At 46.8% G+C, this 14,416-nt stretch overlaps 1 protein-coding gene across 1 annotated transcript in view; it reads left to right on the forward strand.

Annotated features, from left to right (window-relative positions):
* The first annotated feature begins 124 nt into the window (after positions 1-124).
* CNNM2 (cyclin and CBS domain divalent metal cation transport mediator 2) overlaps positions 125-14,416 on the forward strand; it is a 106,974-nt gene continuing 92,682 nt past the window's right edge. Inside the window, exon 1 of the mRNA XM_026050566.1 lies at positions 125-1,088. Within this exon, the coding sequence (XP_025906351.1) occupies positions 194-1,088 (895 nt within the window). The 5' untranslated portion in view covers positions 125-193. The remainder of the gene's footprint in view (positions 1,089-14,416) is intronic.

The raw sequence follows: 14,416 nt of genomic DNA on the forward strand, positions 1-14,416 counted from the left end.
CGAGATCGAGATCAAGCCGCTGCGCAAGACCGAGAAGAGCAAGTCCTACTACCTGTGCACGTCGGTGTCGGCGCCCGCCGCCGCCGCGCTCGCGCCCGGCACGGCCGGCGGGCTGGCGGGCGCCGAGGGGCCCGCGGGGCCCCCGCCCTGGGGCGAGACCACCTGGATCTACCACGACGGCGAGGACACCAAGATGATCGTGGGCGAGGAGAAGAAGTTCCTGCTGCCCTTCTGGCTGCAGGTCATCTTCATCTCGCTGCTGCTCTGCCTTTCGGGCATGTTCAGCGGCCTCAACCTGGGCCTCATGGCCCTGGACCCCATGGAGCTGCGCATCGTGCAGAACTGCGGCACGGACAAGGAGAAGAACTACGCCAAGCGCATCGAGCCCGTGCGCCGCCAGGGCAACTACTTGCTCTGCTCCCTCTTGCTGGGCAACGTCCTGGTCAACACCACGCTCACCATCCTGCTGGACGACATCGCCGGCTCCGGGCTGGTGGCCGTGGTGGTCTCCACCATCGGTATCGTCATCTTCGGCGAGATCGTGCCGCAGGCCATTTGCTCTCGGCACGGCCTGGCCGTGGGCGCCAACACCATCTTTCTCACTAAGTTTTTCATGATGATGACCTTTCCGGCCTCCTACCCAGTCAGCAAGCTGYTGGACTGCGTCCTGGGCCAGGAGATCGGCACGGTCTACAACCGTGAGAAGTTGCTGGAGATGCTGCGGGTCACCGACCCCTATAATGACCTAGTCAAAGAGGAGCTCAACATCATCCAGGGAGCCCTGGAGCTGCGCACCAAGACGGTGGAGGATGTGATGACTCCACTCCGAGACTGTTTCATGATCGCTGCTGAGGCTGTGCTTGACTTCAACACTATGTCCGAGATCATGGAGAGCGGCTACACCCGCATCCCGGTGTTTGAGGGCGACCGCTCCAACATTGTGGACCTGCTCTTCGTTAAGGACCTGGCTTTCGTGGACCCTGACGACTGCACCCCGCTCAAGACCATCACCCGCTTCTACAATCACCCGCTGCACTTTGTCTTCAAYGACACTAAGCTCGATGCCATGCTGGAGGAGTTCAAGAAAGGTGGGACCTGCCGGTGCCAGGGGCGTGGGGGGAGGTCTGGCTCGGGGAGCATCCCCCTTCCCGCCGTGTCCCCAGCACACGGGGGCTCTGCAGGTCCCTTCCTTGTCCCGGGAGGGCTCTGGGAAGGTTTGCTCAGGGTGGCCTGTGCTTAGGAGTGTGTCACATCTGCCAGCTCCGTGGCTGAGCTGCTGGTATGTGCCTGGTAGGTGCTGTGTGTGCCCCCTRCCTCTTTCCCCAAGGATTTTGGGGGTGTGTGTGTCTGGGAACGGTGCCCTCAGCCCCATCCGCCTGGGCAGTGGGAGCCGCTCCGCAAATCTGCCCCCGTTGCTTGGTGGGGAAGGGACTGCTCCTGTAGGTYGCTCCTATCTTTCAGGCTCAGTGCGCACACATGTGCGGAGATAAACAGGGCTCTTCAGCTCCATTCATAGGTCCACCCRGGTGACTTTCATTCCCGGCTCCAGCTATTTCAGTTGATACTCTGCTCTTGCAGCTTGTAAACAGTTGCAGGGTACTCTTTATGCATGAGTCTTAATGGATATTTGAGTGCGCTTGTTAGTGCTGAGCTTCAGGGTTCCAGACCTCCTTGCCTAGGCTCCCTCTGCCACAAGGGCAGAGCTGTGTAAGACCCGGTCCTTGATMCCTAGCGGGCACCTTAGCTGCCTCCAGGCAGGACTGAGGCTTTCCAGCCTCATCCTAATGGTAGGAGATACTGACAAGTGCATCGTAATTCCCATTATAAACCTTTGTATATGGGAGAGGAAAAAAATAATGTTTTTWTATATATATATATATATATACACACACACACAYAYATATATATATATATTTAATGTGTCTTTCCTTTCAAGCCAAGTAATTGTGCAGGCTCCATATTTTCCTGTGCAGGAAAGTACTCTCAAACAAACAACGAATTTCAGATATTTGTGTGCTGCCTTGCTAGAAAACTGGAGGTAATGTGTGTGCCGTGGAGCTGAGAACACCCAGGGAGTTCTGATCAAGGTAGTGCTGAGCAGCCYAGTCTCTGGAGACAACCTGACCTAAAGAAGGATCTTTACTGCGGCGTTGACACCGCTGTGAGGCTAATGGGGAATATTTAAGTTAACCTTTTATGAGCTGCAAAAGTTATCTCGAGTAGAACTTTGTAAATGGCACTTTATGGCCTTTCTAGGTAATAATCTCTACTATTTAAATTTCCATGTACTCTTTGATCCACGCACTGTGCCTGGACAACACGGCACTTGAGCTGTTTCTTGTTGAACACAACTTCTGTGGGTTAGGGGATTATCCCATTGGTTTTATTACCTCTATTTCATCTTCACAAATAAAAGCAAACGTGCTGTTCTAATCTGGTCAGTAAAAAGCAGAAGCAAATGTTTTGTTTACCTCTTTCTACCTCTGTAKAGAGATGGGGATTCCTCCTCGGGTTCGGAGCTGTTGAACAAGAGCTGAATCTGTGGTCTGGAGCTACAGGACCCACAGCTCAGACCTGATTATGTCACTCAGGTGTTGCCTGGTTAAGGTGAATTTTGCTGCGCGTGCAAGTATAGTGTTTTTCCCTAGCTCCCTCTTCCCCCAGCCCTTCAAGGGACCCAAGGACATGGCATTCCCRTGTGCTTTACCTCTAGGGAAATCTGGACTGTTTTGTTTCTAGCAATGTGCCTAAGGCATGAAAATCATGCTGGGTATTTTATTTTCTGCTGTCTGAAGGAGAGGAAAAAGGGTCCCATGTGTTAACAAAGGAGACAAAGGAGGCCTTTTATTTAATTGTGGGGAGAAATAGGTACTCATTTTAATCCCGCATGTGTGGCTCTGCCAAATACTGTTTCTTACTTTTTTTGAAAACTTGTGCCTAAAATAGGCTTCTTAAATTTTCCTAGGTTTTTTGGAAGGTACAAAGAAGAGATTGCTTTTCCGGGTAGCTGGAGGGCTTCCCTTGCCTGCACGAGGAAGCTTCCCATTAGTGTGATTCCAAGATAATTTCCTCATGTGTGTGTTCCCTCCTGAAATATTCTTTTTAATTTTTGTTTTTTTTAATAGCCTCTGTGGTAGTGAATTAGTGAACTAATTCAGGATAGCTCGAGCTGCAGAGCTGGCTCCAGAATAGCTGTGCTGGGTGGTTTGTATGGACAGGCCCTGGCCCTGATAGTAGAGCCAGCTTTGTCCTAACCAGTTTCTCTTTGCAGTCACAGATATGGTGGAAATAAATGCCTGCCTTTGTGGCTTCTGAAATGAATGTAAATAACTGATAGCCCACTCCATCTGGCAGCGCCCGGCGTCTTTTGCAAGAGTTCTTCAAACTCTCTTCTTCAGGGCGACCTTGCCTGATTCCCATGAAAATGCACAAATTAAGGGGGAGAGTTGAATTGTTTTTTACTATGGCATTGAAAATAAACACACTTGCTGTTTTTAATTAAAAGGAAAAAAATAAAATAATTCTAATTATTCCCTCATTACCACATCAGTCTTCCAGCAGTGCAGACCTGCTTGGCGAGCCCTGTGACATTCTTCCCCCTACCTGGGTCCCTACAATCGTGGTAAGGTGCAATGGGCAACTAGTGTTGCTGGCATTGAATAGTTGAATTCATTTAAAGGAAGAAAGGTCTGTTCTCTGAGAAGTTCAGCAGTTAGCTGGGCACAGGGGTTTGAAGCTCAGTTTTGGGACAGGAGCAAAATATTCTTAGCTCAAACTTTGAATTGAGACTTGGAAGGGGATGATTAAAAGACAAATGTTGTAGGATTAAGTACTTGGTCTGTGGTGGAAGATGAAGCTGCTAGTTCTGAACTTTTCCTGGTGCTAAGGCTGAAAGTTGGAGGATTTGTTTGTGAGCCCATGCATTAATGTTCTTTGCCCACAGTTACAAAATAAATATCKGTTTTATTTCTACGCTGCCAGGCAAGAAATTTAAAATTAGAGAGTGCTCTGCAGCATATTCCCTTCCCTTGTTGCTTAAACCTCTTAAAATATGAATAAACATGACTCCCRATGAGTCTGCAAAAAGGCTCATCTTATAAAAAGCATTGCTTATTTAAAAATAAATTAAAAAAAGCTTCTGCAAGTGGAACAATTTTCTGTCCTGTCAACAGACCATGAATCTCTACCAGTACCGTCAAATCTCTTTGCCTGCAAATTGTACAGGATAGGTTCTAGCTTTCTTGAATTCAGCCCATGTTTAATAATGCAGCGAGGTATAAGGTGCTCTTTATTTTAGTCTAAGAAACGACCTGCCTGACTTTGCTGAGCACAAAGGTAGATCTGCTCTGAAATAAGGCTGCTCCTGGCTAATCTGATGTTGGCTGTCGCTGTAAGGAGGAGTAAGGTGTTATCTCTCCCGGCATCTGAGCGTGTCCTGGCTCCTAAGCTGCCCCGGGGAGTGAATGAGTGACAAAGTCTTATTTTGGGAAAGAAGCCGGCATTCTGCTTCCTTTGTGGACAAGCATGCGGGCTTTTTTTTTTTTTTTTTTTTCCAATTACAGTTTTCCTAGGTCTTTGCTGCACTGCTCTGTGGCACTTCGCTCTTGGTGTTTTGCACTGCCTCATCTCCACATGTGTGATCTGCAATCCAAAATATTCTATTTCTAGCTCCCCGCATGCCAGAGCTACAAGAATTCAGCTTGAAAAGCATTGTGTTGTAATACCAATATTTTAAGATTGGCCCCCGTACTATGAGGCATTGTATGGCTGCTTTCCTGGTGGCTGGGACAGCTGAGGAATGCAGGAATTTCTCAATCGGAGTCCTCCTTATCTGTTGCCGTTGTAGATCTGGGGACTTTGAGTCATATGTTTTGATCTTATTTTTATCTGTCCCACTATTATGTTATACTAAAGATCAGTTGTAAACCTGTTACAAAAAAAAAGCATGTGGTAACTGTGTTTAGCAATTCTGAGATTTTTTTTCTCAGAATCGCATGGCAGTCTGGAGAAAATGACTGGATTCYGTACTAAAATCACCCTCAGTTGGACCTTAAAGACTTTTCTTCCCTGAAAACCTCATCAGTTTTCACATGCTGAACTTCTCTCTGTGCTCTGTTGTTATTGTGTTGTCTGTTTTTAATAGTGTGTGTCTATATTTGGTTTCGATATARGAGCTTTAGGGGAGGTTTCTCTTTCTTTCCAATTCTTCCTCTTCCTGCAATAAAAACCGAGGCCCAACAAAATTTAAACCCAAAAGTTTTATTTTTGAGGGGAGCAAAGAAAAATACCTAGATCTGGATACTCTTMTGAGTGCACAGAAAAAGTACAAGTGCTTCTTGGAAGCGAGTAGGATAGTGAGCGATTGGTAGCTTTGGGAATCCAAAGCTCTCCGTTATTGTTCTGGTTTAAATTTTCTTTCTGTCATTAGGTCCCACATCTCTCTTGCACTCAACCCCAAACCTSTAAGTGGTTTCTTTCCTGGTCCCTTGAAGGTTAGACCAGTTCCCATCCTGCTGAGTCTGCATCCAGACTTTCCATAAGTGACCTTTGAATACTCATTTATTTATTTATTTTTCTTTCCAGTACATCTAATAGATACTCGGTCTTTTAAGCTGTTTTTTTCTATTCAGGTTTGTGATTGCAGCAGTGTAAGGAACTGCAATAGTGAGGAATCCCCTTCTGCTTCAGGCTTTTTGGAGTGGTTCCCCCTCTATTCTTAACTTTGGAAAATGCTAAATGGGAGACTGAAATGCTCTTGCAATTTTGCTGTTGAGTCAGACAATATTAGGAAGTACTAAAATTGATGTCATCTGTACTATTATTTGATCTTCTACTGTGTAAGCATTATAATGCAGCTTCTAATTAGATTATCACGGACTGTCCTTTCAAGACCTCTGGGTAGCTGTGTGACATAAGAATGTCACAAACTCATTTCTTATCAGCTTCTTAGTGCTCTGCCAAAACAGATATTGGGACAAAAATCATCTATCTGTTAACCTAATATATTTGGTCATCTAGTTTTATTTAATGTAGGAAACCCATTCTGATGCTCACATATTGGGCCATTAGCATGTACAGCTGCAGCAGAACTTGCCACAAAGCCATGCAAAGATAAATTGCTTTTTGGCAGGCTGTGATATCACCCTGAGGAAAGGAGGGAGTTAACTACTTTATGTGTATTTAAGAGCCTCAGCCCTCTCCTTTCTTTCCTGGAGAAATCCAGCCCTATGGTAAGCAGGAGTACAGGCAGGTTACTAGGCTGATTAGCTTGCAGCATCAGTGCCGTGGAGAAGATCTCATTTCTCTGCTCTTGAACAGTAGTGTCAAATTTTGTCGTGCTTCATTTTGAGAAAAGACATTCTGGTGCAGAGGAATTAGGTGGAGAATCTGAAATAATTTTTCTTTTTTTTTGAAAACTTCATTTTTGCTAAACACATTACACTGTATACTTAATGTTAGAAATCCTAAGTCAGTTTTAAAGCTACTTAGGCGTCATAAAGTAAACCTAGAGTGAAAGGAGCTGCTCAGCAGTGTGTTGAATGAATCTGTCTGGTCTTGGCATTACTTTTTTCATTAATATTTGCACTAATGACAGAGAGCTGTTATGTCCCTTTCCAGAGCAGTGGTGCAATTGCCAATTTGAGTAGACTTCTACTCTCGAGTCCCTCCTGATTCGGGAATGGAGCCTGTAAAGCTGGCCCTCAGCACACAGGACTGCAGTTCTCCAGACCATGGTGTGTCTGGTGGGCATGACCTGGCACGCTTGTTGTTTTGACCATGTCCTGAAATGCAGCCTGCCAGCTACAAATGGGAGAGTAAATACTTGCTGCTAATGAGGTGCAGCCAGCAGCACATGCTAAATGCCCCAGATCAGCTGTTTGATCCAGAAYGACTCCTGCCAAGGTCACTGAATCAATCCAGGACCATCTAGTGAGGGACTTTTGCTTCACTTTACTGTGCTGCTGAAGTGAGATGAGCTAGCCCTTCAGTAACCCCCTTGTTGGAGAAGCCACCTTTTCCTTTGGTCTGGGAATTGATATGATCCAGGAGTTGTTGTCAGAAGAAGCTATGCTGGGTATAAACTGGAGCTAAGTGTRATGGCGTGGAAAGAATCTGTGCAGAAGGGCACGAAAGGTAAACTTGGTTAAGGGACCATAAAGGGTAGAGATAACCTGGTCACTTTAGTGTACGTCTTAGCTGGGTACAGGAAAGAGGAAGGAATGGCCTGGAACAAGCAAGTCTAGAGAGCCCCTTGGGGTTCAAAATGGCTCTTTATACATCATGGGCAGGTTGGACAGGTAGAGGAAGTTAAATCTACTCAAAGCTTTTGCATGGCTTCCAGAATGAAACGCTGATAGAATGACTCTAGGACACGCAACCGTGCTGTTGTGTCACCAAGTTGACTTTGTAGAGGTAGGTGCCAGGGTGGCAGCCCTGCCAAGGGGAGAGTTGGCAGAGAGACATCTCCTCCAGAGAAGTCCCTCAAACTTGGCATGGGACGGCTCTTGCCATTCTTGCTGTGTGTACTTGATCTACTGATGTAGTGGCTGGCTTGGCTTATCTTGCCTTCTGCGGCTTCTGACAATTTTGAGGCTTTCTTTCCAAATTTTCCTTCTCTAACTCTTCTCCTTTTTGTCTTACTTTACTCACATTGCYCTTACCCTTGTACTCGAGTCTTCTGTACTAACTTTATACTCTGGAGAGTTGTGAGTAGGGGATCTAGGAAAACTTTGAGCTCTTGCATTTTGTTTTGTGCTAAAATTGTTTAGGAGACTTGTGGAATTCAGGTAGAGAGCCAGTTTTCACTCTACAGAAGAGTGATTTTGTAGATGTTTGCCACACTCCCTTGTTGTCTATGGGGCATCATGCAGGCTGGCTGTCTTAGGTGACTAACTGTTCTGTTTTAGGAGTTTTTAGGAGTACAACCTGTAAATGGAAGACATATTTCTTTGTCTGGGCTGGTAGGAATGTTGAAAATTGGGATTCTTACAGAATGTGTTTGTTGTGGTTATATTTGTGGTTTGCAGCTGTGATTCAATCTTGTTATTTACTCACTAATGATGATATCCCCTTGAGAAGCCTAAGGAACTAATACTATAAAAGCAACTTGGCTGCAAGACAAGTTCTTGTAAAGTACCAAGCCTTAGACTGAGCAGAAACCTTCAATCTAAGAAGGCATTTAAGTGCGAGCGGGACATCTTTGACTCTTCCCATTGAAGTATTTTGTCTCTAAGCCCAGTTCAGTGCAGTAATTCCAGTACGTGAATGCGAAGGAGCAGCTATTTGTTTTGAGGGACTGTAATGTGAAGGACACAGCCAGTGTGATGCCTGTCAGTCTGGGAACYGGTGATTGCCGGGGCCTCCAGGTAACAAGTTGAGGAGATTCTGCTGTAGTTACTAATTAATCAAACAAGAGCCAGAGGAGCTGGGCCAGAAGATGAGTGCACGTGTCAGTACAAAAGACCTCCCCGGTTGTGTTTTCTGTGGTGCCTTCCGTTGGGATTGCACCATGCCTCCTTCCGCTGGCAATCCCGAAGGAATCCGCTCTTTGGGCGAGAGCCGTGTTGTAACGTTGCTCTGTGCCCTCCGGAATGGGCTCGCTCTCGTCTGAGGTGCTCTCCTGCAAGGAGAGTGAATGAAAGGGTTCCTTTATAGTGCGCTTTTATGGGGGTGTAGTCTTGTACAGTGATACGGCAGAGCAGGCCAYGACTGTTGATCTTCATGGAGGTGAACAGAGCTTTATTTTACCTGCTTGCTGGTGAGTTATCAGGGCAGCGAAATGCTGACTCTGCCTCTTGGTTGGATCGTCTGCTGCCATTGAACAATCTTCACCTTCACCAGTCTCAATCTGTTGCCATTTCTGGTTTCCTTCCTGTTTTCCACCTCCCGCCCTCAGCACGTTGTCCTGCAGCCCTTTGTCCCAGGGAGATCAAAGTGCAGGAGTGCAGCCCTCCTTGGCTGCAAGGGAGCCCACGGGGCCCCTTCCACACAGCACTCGTGGGAGCACAGAGCTGAGCCCTGACCCCTTTTTATTGCTTGTCAGTAATTTCTGGCCTTCTATTAAGGAACAGGCTGCCCAGAGAGGTGGGGAGTCTCCTTCTTTGGAGATCTTTAAAACCCACTTGGACGCAGCCCTGTGCCACGTGCTCTAGGTGACCCTGCAAGGGGGTTAGACTAGGTGACCTCTGAGGTCCCTTCCAACCTTAAGCATTCTATGATTTTAAAAAAAACCCTTGCCAGTGTGAACACGTCCTTGATGAAATTTGTAATTTGGCACCGAGGGTGGGTGTGGCGGTGAGGTTTGGGCAAGCTGCAGGCGTCGTTCTTGCTATCTCGCTCGGGACATCTTTCCATTTGAAGCAAGGAACAGAGCTCTTCAACGGTTACAGTTCCTGTGCGCAGCAAGTGCAGGCAAGGGCCCAAAATTAATATTACAAGGTATCTGTTAAGAGATGTTGGATAAAGTTTATTAGTTAATATAGGCCTAATTTGTGACTTTTTTTGGTAATTGTGAATAAGTCACTAATTGTGACTATTCAGTGACTTAGAATAATTCAGTAGCTTGAACTTGAAGGGATCACATTTTTATATATTTTTTTTCCTTTTGCTTGAGGGTGGACAAATTGGTGTGTAATTTTTTTCCCCTCCCCTTGCTCTAAGTTGTTATATAAAGTCTGCTTGTTTAGATGCAGCGGCAGAGCAGAGCAGGACAAGCTTTGGGGGAGGACAAGCTCTGGGGGAGGCCGGCAGCGGTGCTGGTGCGAGTGACTCGCCGTGTGGGTTACACTCCTGTAGCTATATGGGCTGTATACAGCTCTAGAAGATGTGGTTTGATCTTTGTTGCATGCTGGTTCCCAGCCCCACTGGGGAATAACTTCTCATCTCTTTGGTATTCCAGTTTGCCCAGAGCCTTTTGGGGCGATTAGGTTTGAAAACGGCAGTAACACCCCAGCTAGATACAAGAACGGCACGCTGCTTGGTGGGAGGTTTTCTTTCTTCTCTGTGTGTGGAAAAATTGCTAGTATTATGTGAATGGATTTTTTTTTTCCAGGCAAGAATCCTATCAAAGTCACAGTTGATTTCTCTCCTGTTGACAATCTTGTGAAATGAGCCTTATGTTTTCTTACATCAAATACGTAGGAAAAGCTACTTTTGTTTCTTTAGTCCATGCGTATTTGTGTTTTTTCTTATAACCCTTGCAGAGGTCACAGCAAGGTTAAAGTTTTATTCCTCTTCCATACAGCAAAACCTGCATCTTTTTCATATTCAGAACGGAGGGTTCTTTGGGCTGCTTCCCTTTGGTAGGGGCACCAGGGGGTTAGGATCACTCGTGTGGGACTCTTGGCAGCAGGGTGCTGGTTTAATCCAACTTGTGTTGCATTTCCTGGAGACTTTTGCAGAAAACTTGGAGAGCAGGGAGCTGCCCAGTTCACCTTATGGACAGCCTCATGGAGGGAGGGAAGGTGGGAACCCTCAAGGTTAGAATTTGAGGAGGTGGCTGAGGTGGAAAGAGAAACCAAAGCAGAACAAAAACTTGATTTCCCCACATAATCAATGTGGTTTCCGAGAACTACAGCCATCTATTGCTTGATGCCAGTCGTAGGGTTGAATCTCTTGAGTGCCCCTGTGCAAGGGAGTGTTGTAGCTTCCATCGCTGCCCTTCTCCAGCACCTCTGGAGCTGAAGGATTCCCTGCTCTGCATYGCAGGTGGGAAGCTGGTCTTTCCTCCGCTTGGCTGGGACATACCTGCTGTGCGGGCTGACAGGTTTACCAGGAGAGCTCTGCTGTCAGCAGCTCTATTCTATCCTCAGTGTGTGCTCTTTGTTTTGTTTTCTTTTCTTTTTTTCCCTCCTTTCCAGAACAGCTGTTCTGCATTTTTCCACTTTTTGCCTCAGTCTTTGAAAGGAGCATGTTCTCTTAGGAGAGACTAAGCAGGGAGGCAGAGGGGAAGATACACAACACACACACTGGAGCATTCAGGGCACTTTCATTTCTGACTCTTGGCCTGAGAGCCAGGTTTGAACTTGCTGCCTGCCTGCCGTTTGAACACGGTCCAGTGCTAAGAGGGTTTACTACGTTGCTGCTTTGTAAATCATTAACCTTAACATCTTCCAGTAAAGGAAAGAATTTTGGAGTGGGACTTCCAAGAGGAACAGCCCTCCCAGCCCCATGCAATGCCCAGACTCCAACCCAAGAGTTTCAAGGAGAGTATTCAGAAAGGGGAAGCTTCTCTAGCTAGATATCAGTATACTCTGAATAGCTCGGAACCAAGGAAGTTGTTAGCCCTGGAGAAATGAGAGAGGTTTTATACTGATGATATTCTGTAGTAATTTTGCCTTTTTTTCCTCCCTCTGCACAAATTACCTCTGGCTGAAAATATGCATGGAAATACCAAGGGCTGCATCCAGGCATCCCGCTTTTTAAAGTGGAGAAAAATCTCATCTCGAGGTTGGCATTTTCAGTGGCTTTGGGGATGGCCAAGATGAGAAATACATCAAGATATAACTGCATACAAAACTTCTAGTAAATAAGACCGACTATATCTTTACCTCTGAACAACTCAGCTGGACACACAGGAGGTCAGATTTTCCTATTCCTGTTTGTTCAGTTCTTCCACAACAAAAAGGATGACCCAGGGAAACCAAGGGCATAATTCTGCTTGGAAGAGTGGCAGACAAGCAGGGTGCAGGTCTCTGGGCACTCAGAGAAGCTCCTCGAGTGGATAGTGGCCAAGCAAGCGTGTCAGACGGGGAGCTGGTGCTGAAGTTGATGAGGAAGAGCCTGCTTAGAGGCAGAGTTTGTCCTGGCTTCATGTGAGATGACAGCAAAACCACCGAGCTTGCCATGTTTGGTGGTGTTTGCCATCTTTACCCAAGGAAGCTGAATTCTGCCCATCCTATGTGTCTTGCATCATTGCAACTCCCTTTGCATGTGCAGAGGAGGAGAGCAGCCTGGGGTGGGTTGCTGTTGAAAGCAGTGGTTCTGGATACAGCTGCAGGGCTCCTCTCCTCCCAGCCTGGTGCTTCCCCGAGTCCTCCGTGCACTTGCTTAGCTCCAGGGCTGCCCTTAAACCGATCACATTGGTGCTGCTATTGCCCCATTCCCCCAGATATGCTTCCAGTTCCTCCTTTGCCCTTGTGTGAATGTTTGATGCTGCGGTGAGCTGAAACTGCTAACCCTGGAAAAGGATTTTGCTTGCTAGGGTCACTGGAGCTAAGTGAGCAGCAGATGTGGTGCTGGAGGTAGAGCATGAGGAAGGGCGAGCTGTGGCAATGCCAACGTAGGCATCGCACCCTGAGACTCTCGAAGACTCAGCAAGATCTTTCCCACTGCCAAACATTGTGGAATGTTAGAAATTACCATCTGTTTTCTCCTTAGCGCTTTCCTTTAAGTTTGCCTCTGTAATCTGGCATTTTACACCCCAAATGGTTGACAGAAGTGACACTGGCAGCACCAGAGTGTAGGTGACTTTCAAAATATCTGTCCCTCTGGCTGAAGTCACCCTTCCTTGATTCATTTCTAGAGGAACTAGTGTCTCCTCCTGTTTTTGTAGAAGGAAAGTCTTTGAGACGGCAAGTAAAAATAAAGCATCTTAGGTAATATGGATGCCCTGAGGATTGCAGGAGCGACCAAAGTACAATCTGGGAGCAGGAGAGGTTGTGTTGTCTCATGGTCAGGCCACATGTGAAGTGTTTGAGCTTTTGCATTTCACAGAATCACAGAATAGTTGAGGTTGACAGGGACATCTTGGGATCATCTAGTCCAACGCCCTGCTCCAGCAGGGACACCCAGAGCACGGGGCAGYATCCAGGTGGGTTTGGAAGATCCCCGGAGCAGGAGACTCCACAGCCTCCCTGGGCAGCCTGTGCCAGGGCTCCGTCACCCTTACGGTGAAGAAGTTCCTCCTCACATGGTGATTTCCTAGTGTTGTCCAAAGTTGAGAACGAACTGTCAGGCTTTCTCTTTGCTCTTCTGTTTCRTTGCTCTACAATAAGCTGTAACATTTTAATTCTCTTCCCTTGCATCTATTGAGCATTTTACTGCGAACCCGATTATTTCCTTTTATTCTATAATTTAAGCTGTATAATAGGAAGTTAGGCSTTAGCCTACGGGTCAGAGTTCCCATGTATGGTGATGACAGCAACTTTCTGAATGCTGACAGCCCCTCTAGTGACTCTCTTTGTTTCTCTTGCCTGCCAGCATCTCACTTAATGCCCTTGCTCCCCTTTTGCAGATSACCGTGTACTTGAGCCCGGTGCTGTTTGTTGCCAGAAGATGAGGAAAAATGGGTGGGAGAAAGTAGCTGCAGTTGAGATGTGAGGCCATCCGTTAGGCAAGGGTGGGGAGCTACAGTTAAGGTGAATGGCCTAGGGATTAGCACCGTGCTCTGTGTAGCTTTATGGGTACTAAAATTACTGCCATAAAGTCCAGTATCTCATGCTTTTTAACTCTTTACTAAAACAGGATGCGCTTGCAACTGTATTGAGAGGAGAAAAAAAAAAACCTGTCTTGCTGATCTCACTGTCACTGTGTCTCTGTGTGCTCCTGTTAGTGGCTTTGACATGTGCCCAAGCTGTCTGTTGGCACAGAGCCTAGTCCTGTGTGAGCACGTAGGGTTTTGATGCTGCTGTGCTCATGCTGATCTGCCTTGCTCCACCTTGGATCTTTGCTGCTGTCTTTRTTGGGAGAGGTAGGGGCAGGATGAAGGAACTGGATTTTGCTGCTTGTTCTGTCCAGAAGATGGATCCGGCTGGGACAGTGGAGACATGATTCACTTTTTCCTCTTTCTCCCAGGGTTTAGGTTTCTGCAGTGGACAGCCACTAATTTTTACTGAGTGGATGATGTCTTCTGGTAAAGTATAAACACAGGCATTTCATCAGAAGAATTGCTACCAGAATGACAGAAACTTCTTTCAGAGCTTTTATTTTTTTTTCTTTTTAAAACCCTTTGTCTTGGAGCAGGGAAACGAAGGCAGTGATGAGGAATGAGCTGTGAAGGCTGCGCAAGGAAGAGGTGGGAGTGTTGCAACCTTTGCAATGTTCAACTCTGCAAGGTGCTKGGACTTACAGCCCTGGTCCCAACTTGGGCACATTTTTACCTGTGACACACCAGGCAAATTGCCTCCTGTATCAGCCGTGGTGAAGGGTTGCTAGACCTGTTTGACTTCGAGTCAGTCATTCTGGGGATTCTCTTTATCTGCCTATGTGGAGGGGCAGGAGGCCTTGAGAAGCCACCCTCCGGTCCCTGTATCTGACCTCCTCTCTGGAGGGCCAGTGCTCGATACCAAAGCTGTGTTGGGTGAGGGCGTTCTAGAAGATTCTCACAAAAAATAGTGGTAGACAGTCCCTTYGCAGTCGGGTAAGGAGGCTGCAATGCTTGTGGGAGAAATCTGYAGCAAGCTTTTGATAAGACAGT

The sequence above is a fragment of the Nothoprocta perdicaria genome, unplaced genomic scaffold (assembly GCF_003342845.1).
Source record: "Nothoprocta perdicaria isolate Ctin4 unplaced genomic scaffold, notPer1 scaffold_7, whole genome shotgun sequence".
In the NCBI taxonomy this organism is placed as follows: domain Eukaryota; kingdom Metazoa; phylum Chordata; class Aves; order Tinamiformes; family Tinamidae; genus Nothoprocta; species Nothoprocta perdicaria.